General features: G+C 35.9%; 1 protein-coding gene across 3 annotated transcripts; it reads right to left on the bottom strand.

Annotated features, from left to right (window-relative positions):
* Positions 1-32: 32 nt before the first annotated feature.
* ano10b (anoctamin 10b) lies at positions 33-22805 on the bottom strand. Of its 3 annotated transcripts, XM_015602390.3 has the most exons (17): positions 22605-22805; positions 19487-19575; positions 17414-17563; positions 17241-17315; positions 15238-15452; positions 14380-14553; positions 12834-12974; positions 11029-11148; positions 9794-10131; positions 7984-8299; positions 6856-6911; positions 5705-5779; positions 5225-5389; positions 4221-4412; positions 3827-3964; positions 3143-3259; positions 33-1414 (listed from the first exon to the last, which is right to left on the bottom strand). In XM_015602390.3, exons 5-17 carry the CDS (start codon positions 15443-15445, stop codon positions 1367-1369), a joined length of 2088 nt encoding a protein of 695 aa, XP_015457876.3. In that variant the 5' UTR covers positions 15446-15452; positions 17241-17315; positions 17414-17563; positions 19487-19575; positions 22605-22805; the 3' UTR covers positions 33-1366. The 3 variants fall into 3 exon arrangements, with proteins under 3 accessions (XP_015457876.3, XP_015457875.3, XP_022539601.2); XM_015602389.3 differs by having other exon boundaries at positions 17241-17563; XM_022683880.2 differs by lacking the exon at positions 17414-17563.
* Positions 22806-24115: the final 1310 nt, after the last annotated feature.

The following is a 24115-nucleotide window of genomic DNA, read 5'->3' as shown; positions in this document are numbered from 1 at the left end:
TTTTTTTACAACGTACAAAGAAAAACAGGCTGTAAAATTCATGTTGTTTTTTATTTATCGTCAGTACAAGGCTCTATAGCTCGGTGACTCGTTGCAGCACTTGGTGTGATTGCACTTTCATTCTGCAGTTTGGTTTCTTATAATAGCTGCACTCTAAAGCACCCTTCAGCACTGCATGTATAATTTAGTGAAGGCAACGCATCGCAAATGCTAGACAACCACATAACAGTAAGTGAGGCTTTGTAAGGCAGGTACTGCTGCTAGCAAAGAAGTCTTTGGTTGCTAGAAGATACAGTGCGATAATACAAGTTGAAATGCAGTATATTAACACACTCCTCCGTAACACACTCACTCGATAAATGCATAAGCATAAAATTGATGTGATTTGTCTGCCTCTTTGTGGTAAAAAACCTTTTATGCATGATAGCACAGTTCAGTGTAATAAACTATTATTCATATACCACTTTCTCAAATGAACTAACTTTGTATTAAAAATAAAACAAGTTTTAAAACACCACAGCTGAACCCAGATGTGTGGGTTAGAAATCTAACATCAGGTAAGGATTCCCTGCAGTACAATGGGTTTCCTTCCACTGCACTGGAACATTAAGCTCACTGACTGTCCACTTTATTAAAATTCATAGCTTCTACATCACCTAACTAACCACTTTTTAAGCTTCCCATACTTTATGATTCATTATGTAGGTGTTATACCCAATTACAGATTACAAATCTGTTATTATGCGCAATTCATGACGACTTCCCTCTATTCCCTCTGTATCAATTTTAGTAACATTCTGCAGACAAGATATTATTACCCAGACACTGGGTTCTGGACCATTCTATGTGTGGCAGTGAAACTGACATTGTTGTGTGTGTGGTGCTTGTACAGTTGTAACAGGCATAGAAGTAATATTTCATTACTAAGATGAGAGTGAGACTATAGAATACAATACAATACAATACATTACAAATATCCTGCAAAGGACTGCTTGTGGTAAGCCACTAACCTCTGATAAAGAGCCAGAGGATGGCTATTACACTGCATTAACACATTTAACAACACCAGATGTATAATATACAAGGCTGAGCTAGGAAAGAAGAGTTTTTAATACAGTGGACAGTGAGTGTACTGTACATAAATAAAAATCACCTGATTTTTAAAAGCCTTTTACCACAGGAGTCCTCCAAGAGGAGACACACAGTCCAACTTCCTAAGCTGGTCCACATTTTCTCTGCAGGCACAGGCACAACCCTCAAAAACGCTACACCTTGTGGTGCAGCAGCAAGCTAAGTAAACAATGACTGAAAGCGAAGGCAACACAACACTTGCATCAGCGTTCCTTTGATCACACAGCTGGACTGCTCAGGATTTCAAGGGAAGAAGCTCAGATGTGGGAACACGTTTCACTTTCTATAAAAGAAAAATAGAGATTGACTTTTAGTCACTAATCCAGCTTTTGGCAAATGATTAGTAATGAGGTCAGTGGTCGACTAGGTGGTGGGCGATATGGTCCTAAAATAATATCATAATATTCTTGGCAATAAGAAAAAAAACTTTTTTACAAAGTTTTATTTAATATAAACTTAACAGTTTCAAACTTTTTTTTTTTTACAATTTATTTAAAAAATTTCCCATTTTCTCACCCAATTTAGCACAGCCAATTACCCAACCTACTCCCTAGGACTCCCCCTATCACTATTAATGCCCCAACACACGAGGAGGGTGAAGACTAACACATGCTTCCTCTGATACATGTGAAGTCAGCAATTGCTTCTTTTTCGAGCTGCTGCTAATGCAGCATTGCTGAGCAGCCAGCGCGCTTGGAGGAAAGCGCAGCAGCTCGGTTCTGATACATCAGCTCACAGACGCCCTGTGTTGTGGACATCACCATTTAGTGATGTGGGGAGAGAGCGCCATCTACCCACCCAGAGGGAGCAGGGCCAATTGAGCTCCCTCTGAGCGCCGGCAGCTTGATGGCAAAGCTGTATGAGCGGGCGTTCGCTCATAGTGGCAGCGCTTTAGACCGCTGGACAGTTTCAAACTTTAAGTAAAAAGCAAAAAATCTATAAAAAGTATTTTAAAATCAGTGTAACAGAATAGAAAATTGTAACAAATATTAAGTAATGTAACAAATAAAATCTACCGCAAAAAGTCTAAACTGCAAACAAACTATTAAAAGTAAATACAGTAAATAGCAAAGCAAGGACAAACTAGACTGATTTCAAGAATATTGCACTATCACGATATGGAAGTTTCTATTAATCACATTGGCAATATTATCGCATACAATACATTATGGCACACCCCTACTCATAACCAATGCATGGCAAACACAACATATAAAAAATATATATAGGAAACTTTTTATTCCTTCTATTGCTGTAATATTAGGGGCAATAACACTTTTTAAACAATTATTTGCTGTATCATTATAGAATGCAAATAATATTGAGAATTTTCTGAATTAGACACATCATGCATATTGAACAAACATTATTTTAATGCTTTGGGCAGTACACAATTTGTCCAAATGTTTGGAGACACCCATTTCAATGAATGCATTCAGCAACTTTAAGTTGCAGCCATTGCTGACACAAACAGTACCAGTCAAAAGTTCGGACACACCACTTCTTATTCAAAGTGTTTTCTTTCTTTTTATGATTTTTTTTAAGATTACATGGTAAACCTTATATTGAAGACATTAAAGCCATACGGGAACACATGGATTTATTTTATCAAAATATTTTATATAAATATGTTTTATACTTTAGATTCTTCTAAGTAGCACATTTATCTTTGAGGACAGATCTGCACACTCTTGGTATTTTAATCTCAGTGTCTTCATGAGGGAGAGTCACCTGGAATAGTTTTCTCAGCATCCTGAAGGAGTTCCTGGAGGTGCTGAACAATAGCTGCTGCTTTTCCTTCACTCTGTGAAGCTGCAACTCATCCTAAATCACCATCTCAGTTGAACTGTTTTATTTACTACATAATTCCATATGTGTCCCTTAATTGTTTTCATGTCTTTAATATTAATTTACAATGTAGAAAATTTGTCAATGAGAGGTCTGCATTGCTGTAGCCAATAAATAGGTTAATGTGCTCTAGCTATTGTTTTATTTTTAAGGTCATACTCACTTGTTGACTGACAGCCTTCATTGAGCGATATTCAATCTGTTCCCTTTTGATTCTGACCCAGTCCGGTTCATCAGGTATCATAAACGCTAAAATAAGCTTTATGATGATCAGCGCATGCTGCAGAAACATTCCAAACACATCCACAAGTTAAAATACACTCTTTTGTATTAATTTGGTTAAATCATTTTCACTAATCCAAAATACAATTAGTGTTCTCATCCTCAATTTCCTGGTATTCAGGTTGAAATATGTGCTGGATAATTAACAATTACAAAACTATTATGTGTGGTCCTTGTCATTTAGGTGGACAAAAAAATGTTTTAGCAATCATAATACAGCTTTTTTGTGCTTGCTTAGATCCAAAGGAAATATGTAGAAATAGCTGTTCAGTTGCTATGTGCGTAGAAAATAGCACTGTGGCATAAGTTTACAGATATTTTAGATTGAGAAGTGTTCTCTTTGTCCAGAAATGTAAGACATTCAGGCATGTTGTGTATGTGGTTTGGGCAGCTGTGTGTTATGTTTAGACAAGAGAAGAGAATGTTCCTGAAATTGGATCTAAGTGAAATGTAATAGACAGTGTTTACTGTATCAGTTTGCTGAGAGATTAGTGTATAAAACTGTATGAGTCTCAGCATGTCGATGCTTGTACATTACTGTATGCACATGTGCGTGAGCTCTAACCTCCACCAGAATGGCGTAGACAAGCACAGCAGCGGGACTGAGCCCAGCGTCCTGAGTGAAGGCTTTAACCCGTGGAGCTAAGAGCAGCAGCCAGCAGTTCGACACGACAGATACAAACCCCAGCAGCTCAAACGCGGCCTGCAGAACACACACACACACACACACACACACAAACATTTAAACAGTAACTACCCTAAAAATGCTTTTAGGCATTTTGGCATTATTTTTATGCAGCACTGTAACAGTTGCTATGAAGAAGATAACATTTAGGTACAAAATGAATAGATCAATTGGAGACAAATACAGTATGAGCTACACACCCATACACACAAACAAACACAGGAAGATCATATTTCCTCATTGTCCTTTCTCTAATAGCTGAAAATCCTCTTACCTGCCACACCCCCATGCCAGTCTCAGGGGGTGAGAAAGGCTTTCTGAACAGACGGCAGATTTTATAGGCATCTCCACGAATCTCAGTGATGTTGTTCAGCAGCAGAAGCACAGCAGTGAGCGGATACACACATGAGAACAAACTCAGATAACCAAACTGCACCAACAGCTCGATATACTCAGCAAATAGACCCTGTTTACACACACAAACACACAGTAACAAAAATTTTACTAAAAAGGTTGACAAAAAGGGTAACCTGAGTATTTAATATAGCAAAGTTGTAACTTTTTTGGTTACCTTTACCTTACTGGACTGATTATTTTTCACATTCTTCATACTTCTAGTATGAAGATGATCCGTGCAGAGACTCAAGAGAACTCCAGACAAACGTCCAACTAAGCTTCTTTAATATACAGTATTTACATTGCACTAAAATACATTCATTTTCTATGGGTATATATGCAGCTGAAACACCTAGTGTTTGGGAGCCTAGTGCATCCCAAATTTATCAACATTAACATTTTAATAGAACATTATATTCATTAGGGATTTTAGAAAAATGGGTTTTGGGGAGGGGGGTTACTGCTATGGGCTCCTGTGGTGCGGCCTTAGCTTTAGTCCTTAATGGCATTTTTTCCCCTTAAATTCCTTTTAATTTTAAACTTTCAGTTTTGAAACCAGTACTTTTACACTTTTACTTGAGTAAAAACCTTGAGTTGATACTTAAACTTCTACAGAAGTACTTTTGAAACACTAGGTAATGAATGTAAATATTTTTGACACCTTTGCAATACAGTATTCACACATTCTTCATTTATTCAGCTTATTTTTAAAACTTTTAGATTTTCTAGCAGCATAAGTAGCTGTGTGTGTAATGGAGCTTAAAATTATGTTTAAACTTGAAGCTTTAAGCATTGTACTGTAAATTATCTGCATAATTTTAAACAGATTTTTTTAAAACATCAATTTTTATTAGCTGCTTAACATCCCATCCCACAGCTTACAGGAAATGCAGGCAGGCTGCCCTCAGCCTGCAGGTGATCAGCCTCCGGGTCGTCCTCCTTCAGTTCCTTCTCTGGTGAGCTGTAGAAACGGTCCACAATATACGGCACAAAAACCTCAGTGAACTGGTTCACTATCTGAGAAAGAATCAGCAGTGACGAGAGCCTCTGCATACAAAAATGAAACTGTGCATTAGTGACTAAAATTATATAACAAATTTACAGTCATTATAAAATAGTTATTATATTTAACTGTTCATATACATTTACCAAACAATTGCTTTATTACTTAGTTATCAATCAATGAATAATTGTCATCAATCATCAAATGTTGAGCACAGTAATGTTTGACTATCGGATTAATAAAATGCTAGAAGAGGTTAAAGCTGGCATAATAATAATAGTGTAAGGCACTGTTTAAGGGTTAATGTAATGCATATAAGCAAATGTGCCAATGTATGCAAAGCACTGGAATCCACTCACCTTGCGTACGAGGTTCAGGTCCTGCTTGTAAAAGGCAATGTGGAACAGCACTGCAAAGTTATTAAAAAAGGTAAACTGTGGGAAACAGAGAGAGAGAAGGAGAGAAAGTTTAATTAATTTTGCTCTATAAACAGCTGTATATCCACTTAATGCTGCTCTGGGATTTGCACTTATCAGCATTAAAAGCCCACCTGAGGCTTTTATAGCAGAACACCTGCTGTTTGTATGCACACTACACCACACTATACAAAAGGGACAGAGAGCAGAAACAATTTATCCATTCGTTTTCTGAGTCAGTTTAAAGATTTTGGTGTCAGGAATGATATGCTTCTATGAGCCGTTAGGATGGCTCCCTTATTTTTATGTCATAATAGGGAAACCTGCAAAAAAAACACTGTGGGATCAACCCCCACCAGAGCCCAAACTAGAGCCCAGAGCCCACTAGATCAGTTGAATTATCTGCCATTTTGGTGGAAAATCTCGGGCAGTACACAGCATGATTTGCCAGCAGACTTCATCTGAGGGAGGGATCTTTGCCTACTGTACATGGCAAGTCAGAAGATTAGGGAGATGAAAAAAAATGATTTTTGTGCTTCTATCGCAGTCTTTTGCCATTAGGCACAAGCTAACACTAATGTGTGGTATACACTAAGCATATACACGGTGTGGCCAGCAACTAGCTTTTTTTATAAAAGTGACAAAGTTTTTAAACTTAAAGGAATTGGCAAGAAAAGGGTTACTGAGATTTCTTTACGTGAGATAGCTCATAGACGTATTCTAACTGGTGTAAAACAAGGTATAATATACCCCCTTTAAAGATTTAAAATTTCTACTTTACACTGAAGCTCAGTGACACCAAAAAGACAGCATAAGTAAATCTGACACTTCATCTTTTGCTTATCTGCTTTTTAGTGGCTATGAACATAAACGAGTGAAATTATGTCCTCCACCATTTTAGTCTTTATTTTTAACCTTTTTTAATCTGGTCTGAAAAAAATGTTTATATAAAAAACAGAGATATGATGGTAAGTGTGTTTTTGTGATAGAGAGAAAGAGAGAGAGAAATAGATGGTTGATACAAAGAATGTGGGGCAATGAATGAAAGGATTAAGCAACAGAGAAAACACATTAAGGTGGGCAACTGGACTTACCACAAGAACTTTTGTGGTGTGATGATTCTGGTAGGATGATTCTTCTCTGTGGTTCTCTGAGAAGAATGAGAAAATACATTTTAGAGAAGAGGTTCTATTACTATATTAACGTTTATTTCTGTTTATTTTAATGTTGTTTACTGTTTTCCTGTTTACATGGTTTGAGTAAGACTTTTATACAGTAGAATTTCACTTATGTACTGAGCCCAGGCTTTCTAAGTTTCTAAACACCATCAATAGCACATCATTGTGTCTACTATTCTTACATATTTCAAACCATATATACATCCTTCATACAATAACTGTAAAAAATATGAACTCTTTAGTTTCCTTCCCTTCTATTTCTAATAAGATTAAGTGAAATGATGTAAATGCTTACACTGACTTTTCAGCAAAGAAGAAAAAATAGTTTTGCTCTTTTGAGTTCAAACAAAATAAGTACAATTTAATACAAGAAATATTAGGACCACTTAAAGGAGAAAAAATTGGGCAGTTTTTTCATAGAAGCATAAGGTGAACATACACATCATACTGCAACCAGCCAGTAAAAGCGCAAGACCTGTGGTGGCTTAATTTTTAAGAAAGGTTGCACTGTCTATGCTTTTACACTTGCCTCTGTATAATAAAATCAACTAATTATCACATCAGGGTTCTACTTTTTTGCTGTTTTTAGCAAAAGAAAAATTCACACTGTCCTTATTTCCCATTATATATCTACTAGAGACAGATTATATCTGTCCAGTATCATTTATTTTACTTTAATCCTGGATATATGGAGATATTTGGAGTGCATTATTAGTATCATGACATTCTGGATCATTGATTCTGTTACAAATTAATGTTACTGATTAATTTCTTGTATTTTTTTTAAATCTCAGTTAAGGGTGTGCCATACCATACTGTATGCAATAAGAAAATTTAATATTAATTTTGTTGCAGTAGTGTATTCTTGAAATAATTCAGTATTTCGTCATATCGCCAAGAGTATCGTTATCGCAAAAATTCCATGAAATATCGTGATATTAGTTTAGGGCCATATTGCCTACCCCTACTGTATAGTTTATTTTATTCCAGCGGTTATTGATTTTTTTTACTGAAATGACTGAGTAACAAGATCTTGTCTCTCACCATAGTCTGTTAGCCGCTGTGCTACATTCCTGTAGGCATTTCCCAGCATGTTGGTGTAGATGATATGGGCGATGGAAGGCAGGTATGACAGTGTTGCTGTAATAATTGAGCCAGTGGCCTTGTGGTAGCTGGACATTATTGCCTCGAAGTAGTAAAATCCCAGCATACCGAGCACCACCAGGCCAAGGAAGAGCAGCACTACAGGCACGGACACCAGCCCCACCCTCATCTGCCTTTTCCAGTCAGGAAAAAGCGGCTCCAGGCGGCCCGTCACAGGATTAATACCCTGGACGCCAGTGAAACCTGGCCGTGGCTCCTGGTAAAATAAGTTAACAATGACAAAACTATTACAATCCTTGAGGAGATTTTACGAAAAACAAACAATACATTCCCCACAATTATGTATGATAAGACACAATGTGCCCTATTTTACTTTTTTTTATATTAAAGCCATCAACTGTGCATCAGGTAGCCTGATTCAGAGCGTAAAAGTGTTTCTTTGCTACCTTAACTACAGGAAATGTACACCTAGTATGCTTAAATTATTATGGCTTTCTTCTGGGCGTAACATGCAAGAAATTCTATTAGTGAGTCAATTGCCATTCCCTTTAAGAGCCACGTGTGCTCTGACTTTGGCAGATTGCTATTTCAGGGACGCAGCTACCTGGAAGTGTTCAACAAATCTCAGCAGAGGAAACTGCCAGTGGTGCACCTGTGGTGCAACTGCCAGTGGTGCACCTGTGTTTTCCGTTGGCAAAATAGCGATACAGCAGAAATTTTCCTGAACACACCTCATTTCAAGACCTTCACACCCATTGGTGTAGATAAATTCACAAGCACTGTTGTAAGAAAGCAATAAGTATCACACAGTGCATAAGATTGGGCCCGGTGAGTCAGTGCCACTGCTACCTTTAAAAACTCAAGATGTGTACTGATGATATTGAAATAACAGTGTTAACAATACATAATGTGACGCTCATTTTAGATCTTTAATATTTGGAATTACAGAATGATAATATTTAGCTCTCATTAATTATTATTACCAATGTACCCAACGTGAGTGCATCTATTAGTGCTATGTAACACATTATTTATTAAATAGGTATTCAGGTTTTTTTTAATGAAACAATAGACTAGAAACTGTCTAGACTAGAAATTAAATCAATTGCAGCATGGTTTCCCATAACACCCAACTTTCTCATAAAGCTCCCATAAGGTGTAGAAATTTGGATGTAAATGACTTAATGATTACACACTAGCATTTAGTTTTTATTTTGGTATTCACTTCTTTACTTCTAAAAAAAAGAAAAGAAAATACAAATATTTTTTAGATTTTATTCAATTATGTTAGATATTATTATATTTATGGAATGTTGTAGTGCTAAACTAAATACAATAAAATACATGAAAATCAAGAGTTTTATTTCTGTCATTTCATTGACTAGAAGACAACAACAGCGCCTCCTTCTGGATGTCAGCAGACATAAGCAATCAATGTCATGCAGAAATACTGAAGTCCTAAAAGAACCACTGAATTTATTCAGGTTTTCCTTTCCAGAACTGCTTATGCTACTAACATTCTAGTTAATGTACAATCACTTCAAAGCACTGAACGTAAAGATAACTGTTATTGAAAGCCCTAGCAGTAGCCATTTCAACAATATGAATCTGAAACTCTTTTTGTTATGTTAATTTGGCAAACACATTTTCACAAAGAACTGATAGCTAACCACCGAGACTGTGCAATATAGAATATTTCTTATAATAATTATGTAACAAAATCATCTTTTGATCTTATTTTCTTTCATACCTGGAAGCGTTCAGTCAATGTAATGCACCCCCAGCGGTATGAAAGAGCTGCACTGCGTCTCTTCCACAGCTCCATAAACACAGTGGACCAGATCATGCTGAACACAGCCTGCACCATCAGGCCACTGACTGACAGCTGGTCACCGTCCACATCCTGAGATACAGACTTATTTACAAGATCAGGGATGGTAATTTTATCCACATCAGGGGACCCCCATCTGGGGAGGAAGAAGGTGATGAAGAGGCCCACAACTGCTGGAGGAACCAAAGCCCAAGTGTAGAAGTCTAAAAAGCTGAAGTAAAATGCGATGGAGCCACCAAAGTATGCATGAATGCGATCTGTAAAGAAAAGACAGAGAATAATAAGTTATTTTAAATTTAAAAAAAGTTAATTTAATTATTTGTTGTCACATATCAAGTACACAATGAGAAAAAACTGTTGCATAAATAAAAAAGCCAGCCTTCATTTTGCTTCATTTGAATAATTGAAGTAAAAAGATTAGCAAAGAACATCAGCAATCAGAATATAAAATGCAAAGTCTAAGTGAATTGATAAGAGTGTAAAACATAAAGAGTGGACTAACCTACAGCATGTGACCCTGGGATGCTAATTTTACTGAGCTGCATTTAAATGATTCCAAGTTTTTGCTTTAATGATTCCATAAAGTATTTATAAAAGTGTCATAAAACTGTTGGCTTGAGCTGAAGTGGATGCTCCAGTACAAGTAAATTTGAATAAGCAGAGAAAGGGGATGTTCATTGAAAGCTACTTCTTTTTTTCAGTTTTTGTGTGTGTGTGTGTGTGCATGCATATATTTGTGTGAGTAGGTGTTTCTACATTACACAATATTTGCATGTGTGTTTGTGCATGTGCATGTGTATCTGAGAATACTGCTGCTGTCACGCAAAGCTCTATTTTTGTTTTTCACTTTTTGACATAATTTGAATCTGCCAGTTATCATTTACACTGTGTCAAAATGTAATGAGTAATGGGCAGATAAAAATGCTTAAAATAAGTAAAATTAAATCCTTTCTTTCTCCTGCAAAACTGACATTTTAAATAACAGTCTGTCCTTGTTTGTGAATACTGTTTAGCTGCCCTGACTAAGGTGTATTCCGGCCCAGCGCTGTGTTTCCAGAAGGCTGTGATCCCCCTTGCAACCCTGACCAAGACAAGCATATAAGAAAATGAATGGATAAGTATGTTTAGCTCAATGTGTGTGTGTGTTTGTATACCTAAAGGCTGTCCCCAGAGGCTTTTCTGAGAGTACCACTCCTGACCAAGGGTTTTTAGCTTTCTCTCATGGCGCAGAGGGAAAACATCCAGGATTAGTTTTGCTTTCTGCAGCTTCTGAACTACATCACAGAAAAAACAAAATAGAGGTGAGACAAGTAAGAATGAGTAAGTGGGTCAGAGAGAGACTGGAATAAAGTATATGTAATCACATAAGTATATGAATATAGAGTCCTCTCCCAACTTATTGAAACAGTACACCCTATTCAAGTGTAGATGGAAAACCTTTGGGTTTGACATTAAAATATGAACATTTCAGTTTTTATTTCCAGGTATTTATATTTGGATTTAATATACAGTTCAGAAGATAGCACCTTTTTCTAAACCCACCCATTTTTCTTGTGAGCAAATTATGTACTGGAACACGCGACTGTCAGTTGTGTTTTGTTGCCCAGGTGTGTCCTGATACATTTTTTAATTAAACACTAATCAACAATAAAAATTGCTGAATGTCTATACATTTAGTTTCAGATTTGGGTTTTGCCCGTGCATTTTAAATTAGAAGAGTGAGCAGCATGCAAACCAGAGAGCTGCCAATGAGTAAAAAACAAGCAATTGTGAAGCTGAGAGAAGTGGAGTGTCCCGAAGAAGAAAGTCGTTACTGGTGTATTGTTTATGCAACACATGTCAAACCAGTAGACCACAGAAGTTGACAGAAAGGTAGGAGTGAAGTTATCCCAATCTACTGTTTACAAATGACTTCATAAGCAAAAGTGCAAAGACTTCACCAGAAGATGAAAACCACATATTAAAGAAGAAGAAAAAGAAAGCCAGGCTGAAATTTGCCAAGAAGTATGGAGACAAGCCTCTGTACTGACTATGGATTGATTATAGACTAATGAGACAAAGAATAACCTTTACCAATGCAATGTAAACTAAAGTTTGGAGAAAAGAAAAGATCTGCTCATGATCTCAAACTTACCAGCTCATCTATAAAACACAGTGGAGGTAATAGCTTGAGCTTGCATAGTTTGTTCTAAGATGAACTCAGATATCTACAGAAACATTTTTCTGTCATTTTAAAGAAAGATGCAACCAAACTAATTAGGAGATCCTTCATCAGGCAGCATTACAGATGGAAAACTCAAAACTTTAGTGATGTCAGTGGCTTGACGCAGTTATTGCAAGCAAAGGATTTGCAACTAATTTTTAAGTCTAATTCACTTTCATTTATTTAAAGTTCATCTGTTAAAATACTTTTGCTGAAAAGAAACATGGGAGCGTTCAGACAAAACTGAACTGTGTATCAGATCCAGATGTATATACCTGACAATAAAAGCCAAAATGTTATGAGTCAGTTATTAGCAAAAATAAAGAGATTGATATGAATTTTCCATTACTTTTGGAGGGGAATGTACATACAGATATGTGAGTCAATAATATTACAATGTATTTGAAATTAAGAGGGAGACAGAAAGAGGCAAATGGAGAGAGTATTAATATGCTAGGCACATAGACAAGGAGGAATAGGAGAACATGACTAAGCAATTCAGAAAGAGAGGAAGAGACATGCCTACTGGCCACTTTCAGTGTTACACACACTAAGGAATACTACACTCTCTACTTCTCTCACTTTTACATTCAGCAGGGCTGATTAGATAAATTCCTTATATCTTCTCTTAGAAGAGAATTGGATATGGTTGAGCTAGTGCACTTATACAACCATCAGCTATGAATTTTGGTAAATACTGTACATAATGCAAAATGATCATTTGTTACACACACAAAAACACACACTATAACTCACAGATGCTTTGCCTAGATTTAAGCACGCCTTTGTCTCCCGATACTCCAGGAATGCGTAGGTCCTTTGTGGCTCTCATGGACTCCAGTCCACACTTAACAACGTACTGCCGCTCTGCTAAAGTCAGAAACTTCTCCATGTCATCTATAAAACAAAATACAAACACTTATGTTAAGAGCTAATGAGTTGTTTCAATGACACATTAATCAAGTTCATGTAGTGGGTGCAACACATTTTTTATAGTCAGTCATATAAGCTTGCAGTAATGCAAATGTGAGCAGCTGAACCCAGGCTGTATACAGTCACTCTTAGCAGCACAAAACACAGGAACGTGCTCTTACAGTCTTCAACACAGAGGCCAGGCAGTTAGCCATCATAAAACACATCTATAAATCCCAAGATAATGCAGCAGTCTGTGGAGAATGACTATACCCTGATGGGGAGTGAGAGGTGGGAGAACACGCCCAATATGCAAATAGTGTGTCAGGTGAATACCACAGCAAAACTGTTCAGTAGACCCTGTTCAATTAAAGAATCAAACTGAGCATGTGCAAAGTAGTTGGCTTGGCCTCAACAAGGGTTATCTACAATTTGTACATTTTGCCAACAGAGATAATTTATTTAGACTATCTTTTTAAAAAGAAACTTTATTAAGTTATTAGAAGCAACTAGTTAGCTATAGTTTAAAGTGCCAGTTCAGCTGACTTAAAAATCTCAATAAGGATCCCATATTATAAGAAAAGGAATTCAAATGTTTGGGGTTCTATCTCACAAGCTCAAAAACACTGCATATCTCATTTTACCATTTAATGGTGTGCTGATTTTAAAAGAAATATCTCTAACCATTTGTACAAATTTCAACAGATCAACCACAACATAGCACAAAAAGAAAAAAAATGCTGTCCTTTTGTCCAAAATATCTCATGTAATCACGAACCCATGAGGCTTGAGGCTTTGTAAGCCATTGTAACATTCTTTATGTACTATACTAAAAAGCATGCCGTGCATTTCTTTTCTACTATACACCAAGATGTGGAATGTCCTGCTATTATAGCTAATTGTTGTATCTGTGCCAACATCTCCATTTTGGCCATCACAGCACTGCTGAGAGGCAACAGTTAGAACCAGCTCCGCCCACTTTAGTCTTATCAGCTTAAACAACACAGCAAAAATCCTGCACGACAAAATAATGCATCTATCTCTCTTTCTATCTATCTGCCAGTCTATCGATCGATCCACCCATCCAACAATAAAATTACACCTTTTAAGAATTTAATTTACCATTTAATTTATAACAATAATCAGACAGAATCATACAGAATCAGTAGAATGATGTTTAAATATCCTGAAGCTCATTCATGTTAAAAGACTCTCCTTGCTAAGTATCAGCAAAGCCCAATATCAAGGTCAGAAAAATGATTGATAATTTAACCTAAATTCAACCAAAATTCATACACAACCAATTATTAATTCTGTATTCTGCTGTGTCTTACTACTTTCACAGTTACAGTCTGATTTCTCTCATGTTTTATTTGTCTGATCTCCTCACCTATATTGCTGAACTTGTCACGGTCATTAAAGGAAAATGTGATCATGTTCCCGTCTTTGTCGGCCTTGCAGAGGCCCAAGTCCTCTGTGACCTTCAGGAGGGTACAGCGAGGGGCTGCCACCACAATACGGCCCCACGAGGCATCCTCACCAGGGTGGGCCAGCAGTCCTGCCCCTAAAACATACACACACACACACACACAAAGAGGAGATTTGTGCATGTTCTATTTCCTGTCATGAAGACCTACTGCACATTTACATTAGCTTTACATATTTTACCCTGTGATCATATAATGACATTGATAACAAAGGTAAAAACATCAGTGTGAAGACAGCAAAACAAATGTGTTTTGCTCTTTACTTATTCGATTCTAGTTCCATTACCAGCGCTACTGACGCTTCCAATCTGCTTTATGTATACTAAAGAAGATTTGCAATGCTTAGAAAATATACTTATGTATTTGGGCATGATATATTTAATAAATATATATGATATATTTAATAAATATATTTACTATAATCTACTGACAATGTCTCAGTTTACAATAAATACATGTTCACCATCAAAAAGAAAAAAAATATTACGATATACTGCCAACAATTATAACTATATAATAACAATACTATCTTATTACCATTGTATGTGAATACAAATATGTTTATGTTGAGACGACTTTATGGTTGTTGAGCTAATGCACTGAACAAGCACACAAGATCAGCAGCACTGTACGCCTGGCATTCATTAGCTATATTACCATAACCTTTTATATTACAAATTAAAAAATAAACATAGACACTAAATATTTGACTTGTTAAGTGAATCAGGGCTACATCATAAATTATAGTAGATTCTCCTCACCTCCAGATTCCTGAGGTGCTGAAATCATAGACATGATCCACTGCTTGGTGTTTGGCTGGACGTCTTCAGCCAACTGGATGAGCACCAGCGGCTCCACTTGGGCAGAAATGCAGCAGGGGCAGCTGACCTTAGACCAGGACTCCGGACCCATCACCTCAGCCAGGCCACAGACACCCTCCTGTGGCTTTGGAGATGACATGGTGGACATGGTGTCCCTGTGGAAAGTCAACAAGAGAATATTACTTTAATATTTACCATTTCTCAGATTTTTCCTGAATGTTTCCTTTATATTCTAATTTCTTCATTGAAAATAAATAAAAACTGACAATGCACCATATCAAAAATATCAAAACATGATTAGTACATTAACCATGCTACCAAGCTTAACAACACCTGGAAAATAACTTATGACTTATACATTCAGGGTTCACCCTTCTTTTTCAAACCCTCTACACTGTTATTTCACTGTTAATATCTGACCATTTAATGGTCAACTGATTTTTAGATCCACTATGCAATATAACCATAAAATTACTGGCATCTGTGATGTACAGCATACTATATTTATATATTAACTAATTAGGCCTACCTGTTTTTGGGGAGTCTAACCATATCATCCTTTTGTGAGTTTGCTCCAACACAGAGTAACAAATATCTTCAGGAGCATCACATTTAGCCAGGTTGTTAGATAAGGTCTCCAGGTGTTCATGGAACTCAAGGAATTTATATGATGTTTTACATTTTAACTGTAATTTCTTTTAGCAATGGCCAGAAATCACAATGGCAATTATCAATACAGATATTAATCTTTGATCCAATATGTTTTCTTTATAAACTACCAAGCTTTTAAAAAAGCTTGACTATAATAATAGCCATAGATTAAGACAGGAATTTTATAAATCCTCCTTTAAGTGTGATGTAAGTGTAGGTGTCCCGATAATTTTGTAAATGTATTTAATGTACACTAAAGCACTTGACGAGATGAGCATCTGAACATAGGCCATCGTGATCAAACTAGTCAATACTCCACTAACCCACAGAACAAAAGACACATAACAAACAGCAAATTGAACAAAAATGAATGTATGAAAAGTGAAATGACATCTAGATTTTTTTATGTCAGAATATTTGGCATTTATTGTGTATGATATGTTATGGCATATCCCTAGTATTTCCATGGGCTATTTCCAAAAATACAAATCCATAAACTGTTACATATCAGTTTAAACAGAAACCCCGAATTATTCCAAAATAATTAAACAAAATTATGATACAGTTTGAGGTGAAATACATTGAAGTACTACTTCTGATTTCCTAATGTTCATGGATTTACTAATTTAGTAGCAATTGTTGTTTGTTTGTTTTACAACCCTAGTTCCACATAAGTTGGAAGAAATGGAAACAAAAAAAACAGAATTTAATTATTCTGTGTACTGTTTAAAACAGATCTTTTACTGAATGGGAACATAATCTTATTTTTCCTGTGATACCTTATCCGTTTTTCTGCTGTCACTGTTGCTAACTCTAGTTACTGTGTTGTTAAATGTAGACGTTTTAATCAAGTAACTGTATTACTAATGTATTAACTATAGTGTGCATTAAGACACAAATGTGACCAAAAGATAACCAATTGGGATGGAAAAACAAAACTGTCCAAATGAACCAACTGAAAGCACTAACGTAAGCCCTTACCTCAGTTTACATAAGGCTTAAATGGGTGTGTGGTGCTCAGGCTGAAACTGAAAAATGGCACAGCCATTGTTGGACAAGCACATTAGCAAGAGTTACACTGACAGGCATCTGACAGGCATGCTGATTAAGAGTGTACAATAGTTTCTGACCAAATGCATCAAGGGAATGCAACACTCAGCTCACAGCCGCAGTGAAAGTGAAAATAAAAAGGAAGACACAACAGAGAGAGAGAGAGAGAGAGAGAGAGAGAAGAAGAGAGAGAGCGAGATGAGGAGAAAATAAATAAGAGAGAGAGAGAGAGAGGACTCTACCTGCTGGGACAGTGCCCTCCTGCTGGAGTTTTGCTTGTGTTTTGGATGACCAAGCCACTCCTCCACCACTGTTTTCTGAAAACAAGAGCAAATCCAACTCCTCACAAACACACACAACCCTGCACTCCTTCCTTATAAAAACTCGCACATATAAACACACTTCTTCTCTTTACCAGTCTACGGAAGCAGAGAGCAGCAGCCTCCACAGCAGGAATGCAGTATGTTTTCTCCTCCCAGGCTGGAGGGTGGGGTGTTCATTTTTTATGTTCCTGCCTACAGCCTCCAGACCACAGAGCTGCTGCTGGGTCCTACTGCCTGCCCCTCTATGTATAAAAAACAGTTTTTATGGGAATTGTACTAAGAACTACAGAAGGGTTCTTTCAGTTTGTTTAAAACTGACAACAAAACTATAACAATATATAATAATAATATATATAAAACTGTAATTACATGTTACACTGTAAACACATGCTTTCCTAATTATTTAAGATGATTTAAAATAAAGTACCACTCAAAATTTGGAAACACATATCAAAAGTATTCACATTCTTTACTCATGTAGAAGTATAGACACTATGTTTTAAAATACTTCTATAGAAGTTGAAGTATCAACTCAAGCTTTTTACTATTTAAGTAAAAGTGTAAAAGTACTGGTTTCAAAACTAGTTGAAGTATAAAAGTAAAAGTAAAATTGCCATTAAGGATAAAAGCTTTGACTGCACCACAAACATAAAAGTGTATACTATAATTTTAATTGACACCACTAATATACATATAATTGCATTTTACAGTTCTTACATTCATTCTTTTATTTACATTTAAATATCCACTCTAAAAAAATTACATCTGAAGAAAAACAAATGCGATTATTCTTATTAAATATATTTATCGATTGACACCACTAATTTTTATATATTTATTGCTTATCACTAGTGGGCAGAAACTGCTCTCTACCTGGCGCAACCGAGTGCCACCTGCTAAAAAGAACAGTGTGTACAAGTTCACAGGTTTGCAAAGATATTTCACACTTCAGAAAATGATGTGTTTTTCTCAGGATGCTGCTGGAGCTTGTGGTTTTGGTGCAGTGCAGTGCAGGCTTTAACACCATGAAGAAACCACAACTCAAACAGTTCTAGTGCTGCTCCATCAAAAATAAGCAGAATGCCAACACTGGGCTTCTTTATCTTTTCTGATGTTAATGTTAAGCACCTTTTCTTCATGCATTCACTTCTGTACAAACCTGCATCTTGCAAATTGACATACTTTGCAGACTGTTTGGTTTTCTTTTTTGACGTTTGAGGTGTTTGTTAAAATTCTGTGTTGTTGATAGATATTACAATCAAAATATTTTAGGATGCAATTAATATTTAACTATTAATATACACTGCCTGGACAAAAAAAGGAACCACCTGGATTTAACTAAGCAAATTATCTGGGGTTGATGCTGCAGTTGGTCAGGTCTAGGTTCAGCAACAGTATGTGCTGAAAGAATGAGGTCAGCTGACTACCTGAATATACTGAATATAGACCAGGTTATTCTATCAATGGATCTTTTCTTCCCTGATGGCACGGGCATATGCCAAGATGACAATGCCAGGATTCATGGGGCTGGAATTGTGAAAAAGTGATTCAGGGAGCATGAGATCATCATTTTCACACATGGATTGTTCACCACAGAGTCCAGACCTTAATCCCATTGAGAATGTTTGGGATGTGCTAGGGAAGAGCTGCTTTGTGCAGTGGTCAGACTCTACCATCATCAATGCTGCAAGATCTTGTAGAAAAAGAAATGCAGCACTAGATTGAAATAAATCTTGTGACATTGCAGAAGCCTATTGAAACAATGCCACAGTGAATGCGGCTGCAATCAAAGATATAGTTGCTCCAATTAAATATTAGAGTATGTGACCTTTTTTGGGTGGCATTTTTTTTTGGCCAGACAGTGTATCAGTCTTGCACTATACAGAATTTTAAAATAAGATTTTCCATTGAAAGAAAAATATAGACTTCGACTGCCCTGTCCATAAATTTGACCCAATGAGTAATAGACGAATTGGGTGACACGGTGGCACAGAAGTTAATGTGTATTCTGCACAGCTCAAGGGGCTTGTGCTCGCTTTGTGGGATCAGATATTGCTCTGGTCACTGTTTGTTTTCTCCTACCTTTGAAAAAAACACAGTAGGTGAATTGGCTACGCCAAATTTTCACTAGGTGTCAGTGTTGCATGAATGTGTGAGTATGGTACCCTGAGATGGACTGGTGCCATGTCCAGGGAGGAATCCTGTCTTAAATGCAGTGATTCCATGCAGGCTCCAGACTCCAGACACTGTAACCCTGAGCAGGAAGAAGCAGATAAAAAGATGAATACATGGCTCTAATTGTTTAAAATATCATTCTAGAACTATAAAACTTGCTTTTAGTCTTTATATTTGTAATCCTTATTTACAGAGTGTTTATCTGGCTACCAGCTGCACTTTTCAAAAGGAAGTCCTTTTATTATGCCAATTTATTGGACCTCTAATGCAGCAGTAAAAAAATGGATGTAGATCAGGTTTACCATGCCAAGGCTTTATAAATTAAAGGACCATACAACCATTTTGTATTCAGTAAGCAAAGTCCAATATTAACAGTAGATAAATAGTCAAAAACTACAAAAAAAATTCTATTTAAATTTTAAATATGAAAAATGTTACTATGTAAATAAACTAATTCAAAAGTGGACGAAGGTATTAAGACATCTATACATTACATAGCTATTATGACATCCAATTCTTAATCTATACGTATTACTTTGGAGTAGGTCCGCTCTGTGTAACTGTATCAGCATGCGCTCTTCTGAAAAAAAGGTTTCTAGATTTTGGAGAGTGTCTAGGTCCCATTTATCAAGAAAAGCATTTGTAAGGAGAGACACTGCTGTTGGATGAGTGTCTGCCTCACAATCTCCACTTTTTGTTCAAATGGTACTGAGGTCTGGGATCTCTGGGATCTAGTTGTGCCATGTAATATAGTATAAATTGTTAGTTCTCTCATTAGCTGAATGTGGTGTGGTTAAGATGTTATGGCAACTTCCTGGTAGACAAAAATGAGATGTCCTCATGTGACATCTAACCAGTCTGGCATATGAGTGACAACGGAGTCATTTCTTTATTGCTAAGGTTGTTTGTTGGGCTGTGTTTACATTCTGATGTAAAACAGGATTTTCAATGTATTTCAGAGAAGCAGTGACTGCAGATAAAAGTCAAGTTTACAAATGTCCCAACCAGAACGGTATTCCAGGTATATCTGTTCATGTACCAAAAACACCACTTCAATGAAAACACGCTACTAACAACACAAGACAACATAGTGGCCAAAACCATCATTTTGTATACTGGCCTCAAAAACAACCAGTTATTTTTAGTAATGCTATCACCATGGAAAAGCTTTCAGGACCACATGCTGCAGCAAGTCACAGACTCTTGCTTATAACACAAATTTTAAAATGAGGTCCAAAACAACATGTGAACATAGCATTAAATATACCTGGAATGGTGGACACTAAATGTAATCTTGAACTCCGTGTATATTTTAATGGCAAGTAGAGCCGGACAATACAGTCATATGAAAAAGTTTGGGCACCCCTATTACTCTTAATAATTTTTAGTTCTAAATATTTGGGTGTTTACAACAGCCATTTCAGTTTGATATATCTAATAACTGATGGACACAGTAATATTTCAGGATTGAAATGAGGTTTATTGTACTAACAGAAAATGTTCTGCAAGCACGCCACAATCCACACAATGCACAGTGACACCATCCGCAGCAAGATGATGCTGCAGCTTTTTGGAGGTGGTCTGTGGATTGTCCTTGACTGTTCTCACTATTCTTCTTCTCTACCTTTCTGATAATTTTCTTGGCCTGCCACTTCTGGGCTTAACAAGAACTGTCCCCTTCCATTTCCTTACTATGTTCCTCACAGTGGAAACTGACAGGTTAAATCTCTGAGACAGAGATGTTTTGAGTTGTTTTGATGAGCCCATGATGCCACTCTTCAGAGGAGTTAAATTGGAGAACAACTTGCAATTGGCCACCTTAAATACCTTTTCTCATGATTGGATGCACCTGGATATGAAGTTCAAAGGTCAATGAGGTTACCAAACCAATTTTGTGCTTCAGTAAGTCAGTAAAAAGTAGTTAGGAGTACTCAAATCAATAAAATGATAAGGGTGCCCATACTTCTGCACCGGTCAAATGTTGATTTAATGCATATTGCACATTTTCTGTTAGTACAATAAACCTCATTTCAATCCTGAAATATTACTGTGTCCATCAGTTATTAGATATATCAAACTGAAATGGCTGTTGCAAACACCCAAATATTTAGAACTAAAAATGATTAAGATTAATAGGGGTGCCCAAACGTTTTCATATGACTGTATATTGATATTGTGAAGTATCGCTGTATTATGAATGAAAGAGCATTTGAAAAGCACAATCTGACAATACTGATGCATTTTGTCTGAAAGCCAAAATGTTATAAATACTATGTATCTTTATAATGTCTTCAATATTTGGGATATTTTTACCACTATTATATTTGAACAATATTTAATTTCTATTTTGTCCCATATTAATATATTTCACAGATAAACTAGTTTAGTTTATATGGTTATGCTTTAACAAGAGCATTGTTATTCTCCATGTAGTCATTTTCATGGTAAAATATCACTTTTGTATCAATATTATTAAGGTATTTCTTACCTTACCTTACTGGTTAGCTATAATTTACTAGAGTGATTTTTTTAGCCAACTTTTCACGTCTACTCCTCACATTTTATACTAGTCACTCTGACACTTTAATTTCAGCTTGCACTCAAGGACCCTGTGGCTCAGCCTAAGCTTTTGCCCTTAATGTCATGTTTATGTTCTCTTACATTACTTTTATACTTTAAATAGCTTTGAAAGCTTTTAACTTTAACTTCTACAGAAGTATTTTACACCCTAGTACCTGTACTTTTACCTACATAGTAAAAAATCTCAATTCACACCTTTGTTGCCAAGTTCATAAGAGTCTAAACGAAAGGTCAAGTAGCTAACTAACTTATCTAGTTAACTAGCTAACCTAAGTTAGCTGTGTCTAAATGTTTGTGAGCAGGTGACCCAGTACTTTTGTTCATACAGTAACTTTGTAATGTTAGATTTTTCTGAGACAGGCTATGGTATTTCCATTTACTTCTAATTTAAATATGATGCTATAAGATGATTTTATTTAATGGTTCTTCTTATTAACTTTACCCCACTTGTAAATAAACATCTATCTTTAGCTAAGCTAATGCTAACTAACAAACATCTAACGTTAATTAACTTACAATATAACTTACCGTCAGGTAATATAACTAGCCACATTAGCTAGCTAGATTGTTAAAAATGTAAAAAAAAAAAAATCAACATGTTGTTATATTACATGTAGTTAAATTAAAATGTCTTATAACCCAGTTAACTAAATTAGTTAGTTAAAGTTAGCTAGTTTCATACACCTAGCGTTAGCTAGCCTTTAGTTCACTGTCAGTTCGGTCCGTTAGATTTCGAATTTGAAAGCGCGCGGGCTGCAGGTCACCAACCACTTCCGCCTGCACCACTGCTACAGCCCTGCTGCTGAATTAACCAATCAGTAACCAGTAACTCTGTTTTTTTAACCAGCGTTACTTTCTGCTCACTTTATCATTTAATCCACCTATTTTATGATGATATAACTCTGCATAGGCTGTAAACATATTTTATACGCACTAAAGTGACTAAATTTAAAAAGGGTAGCCAAAAAAATAGACATTGACCTTCTTAAAACAAAAACTCATTTAAATAATATTTTATAAAACATGAATTTAAGAGGATAGTTCATGCAGGCAAGCAGTAGAACCAACCAGAAACCTTTTTTTTTTTTTTTTTTTTTTTGAAAAGACCAAAAACAATTTAACATTTTAACAACCACAAATTGTAAAGCATTTTTAGCTTTGTGAACTTAACTGTTTTGCTGACTAAATGCAGACTTATTATAAAGAAAAAAAATCTATACAACTAAATGATAATCTCATCACTTATCAAATAGGGATGAGCCTTGAATCATGTACTGCAAAAACCTCAAACCTTAGAAGTCTAAAATTTTACCAAATTTTAGCCCTGATTTTAGTCTTACTTTACTCATTTTGATACTTTGTTATCGTTTGTTTTTTGTTTTTCAATTGCAGATTTTTTGACTTGATGTATATATTGTATTTTTTTGTATTGTGTAAATTAGTTAATTGAAGGTAGCCTAGTCTTGGAAAACACAATCTTGACAAAAAATTTAAGAAAGTGACGATATGCTTCTCAGATTTACATACCACACCATCACATAACACACGTGTGTAATAATATAAAATATTATTAAATCAACAATAAAACATTATTTCTGTAAAAGAAAGGATAACCACTGTTGCAGTGTTTGGTTGATGCCTATAGGGGGCGCCAGAACTCATGTTTGTGCCCTCTCTCCTCTCTGGTTTGCCTGAATGGAAATGTAGTTTCAGAAGGAAGAATAACCACTTTCTGAACAAGTGCAGAGAAAATAGTGTTTCAGGTAACTGCTGTGTAGAACATGATGTTATAATCAGTAAAGAGAAACTGAACAGACCTTCACATCCCCTCTTACACCCTACAACAACGATACAGCTGTATATAAAAAACATACCAGCAAACAAATCCAAAAATAATCAAAGAAATACAAAAACAATTGTGAAATAAAAAATAAACAAATAATTAAATAAAAATTGCTTATTTAAATTAATTTAATAAGATTTTAAGTGCACAATACCATTGCTGTGTATTATTATTATTTTGTTTAACATTTGTACGT

The sequence above is a fragment of the Astyanax mexicanus genome, chromosome 10, assembly GCF_023375975.1.
Source record: "Astyanax mexicanus isolate ESR-SI-001 chromosome 10, AstMex3_surface, whole genome shotgun sequence".
NCBI lineage: Eukaryota > Metazoa > Chordata > Actinopteri > Characiformes > Acestrorhamphidae > Astyanax > Astyanax mexicanus.
Note: the sequence above shows the minus strand (reverse complement) of the source record. Positions and strands in the feature narration are given on the sequence as shown.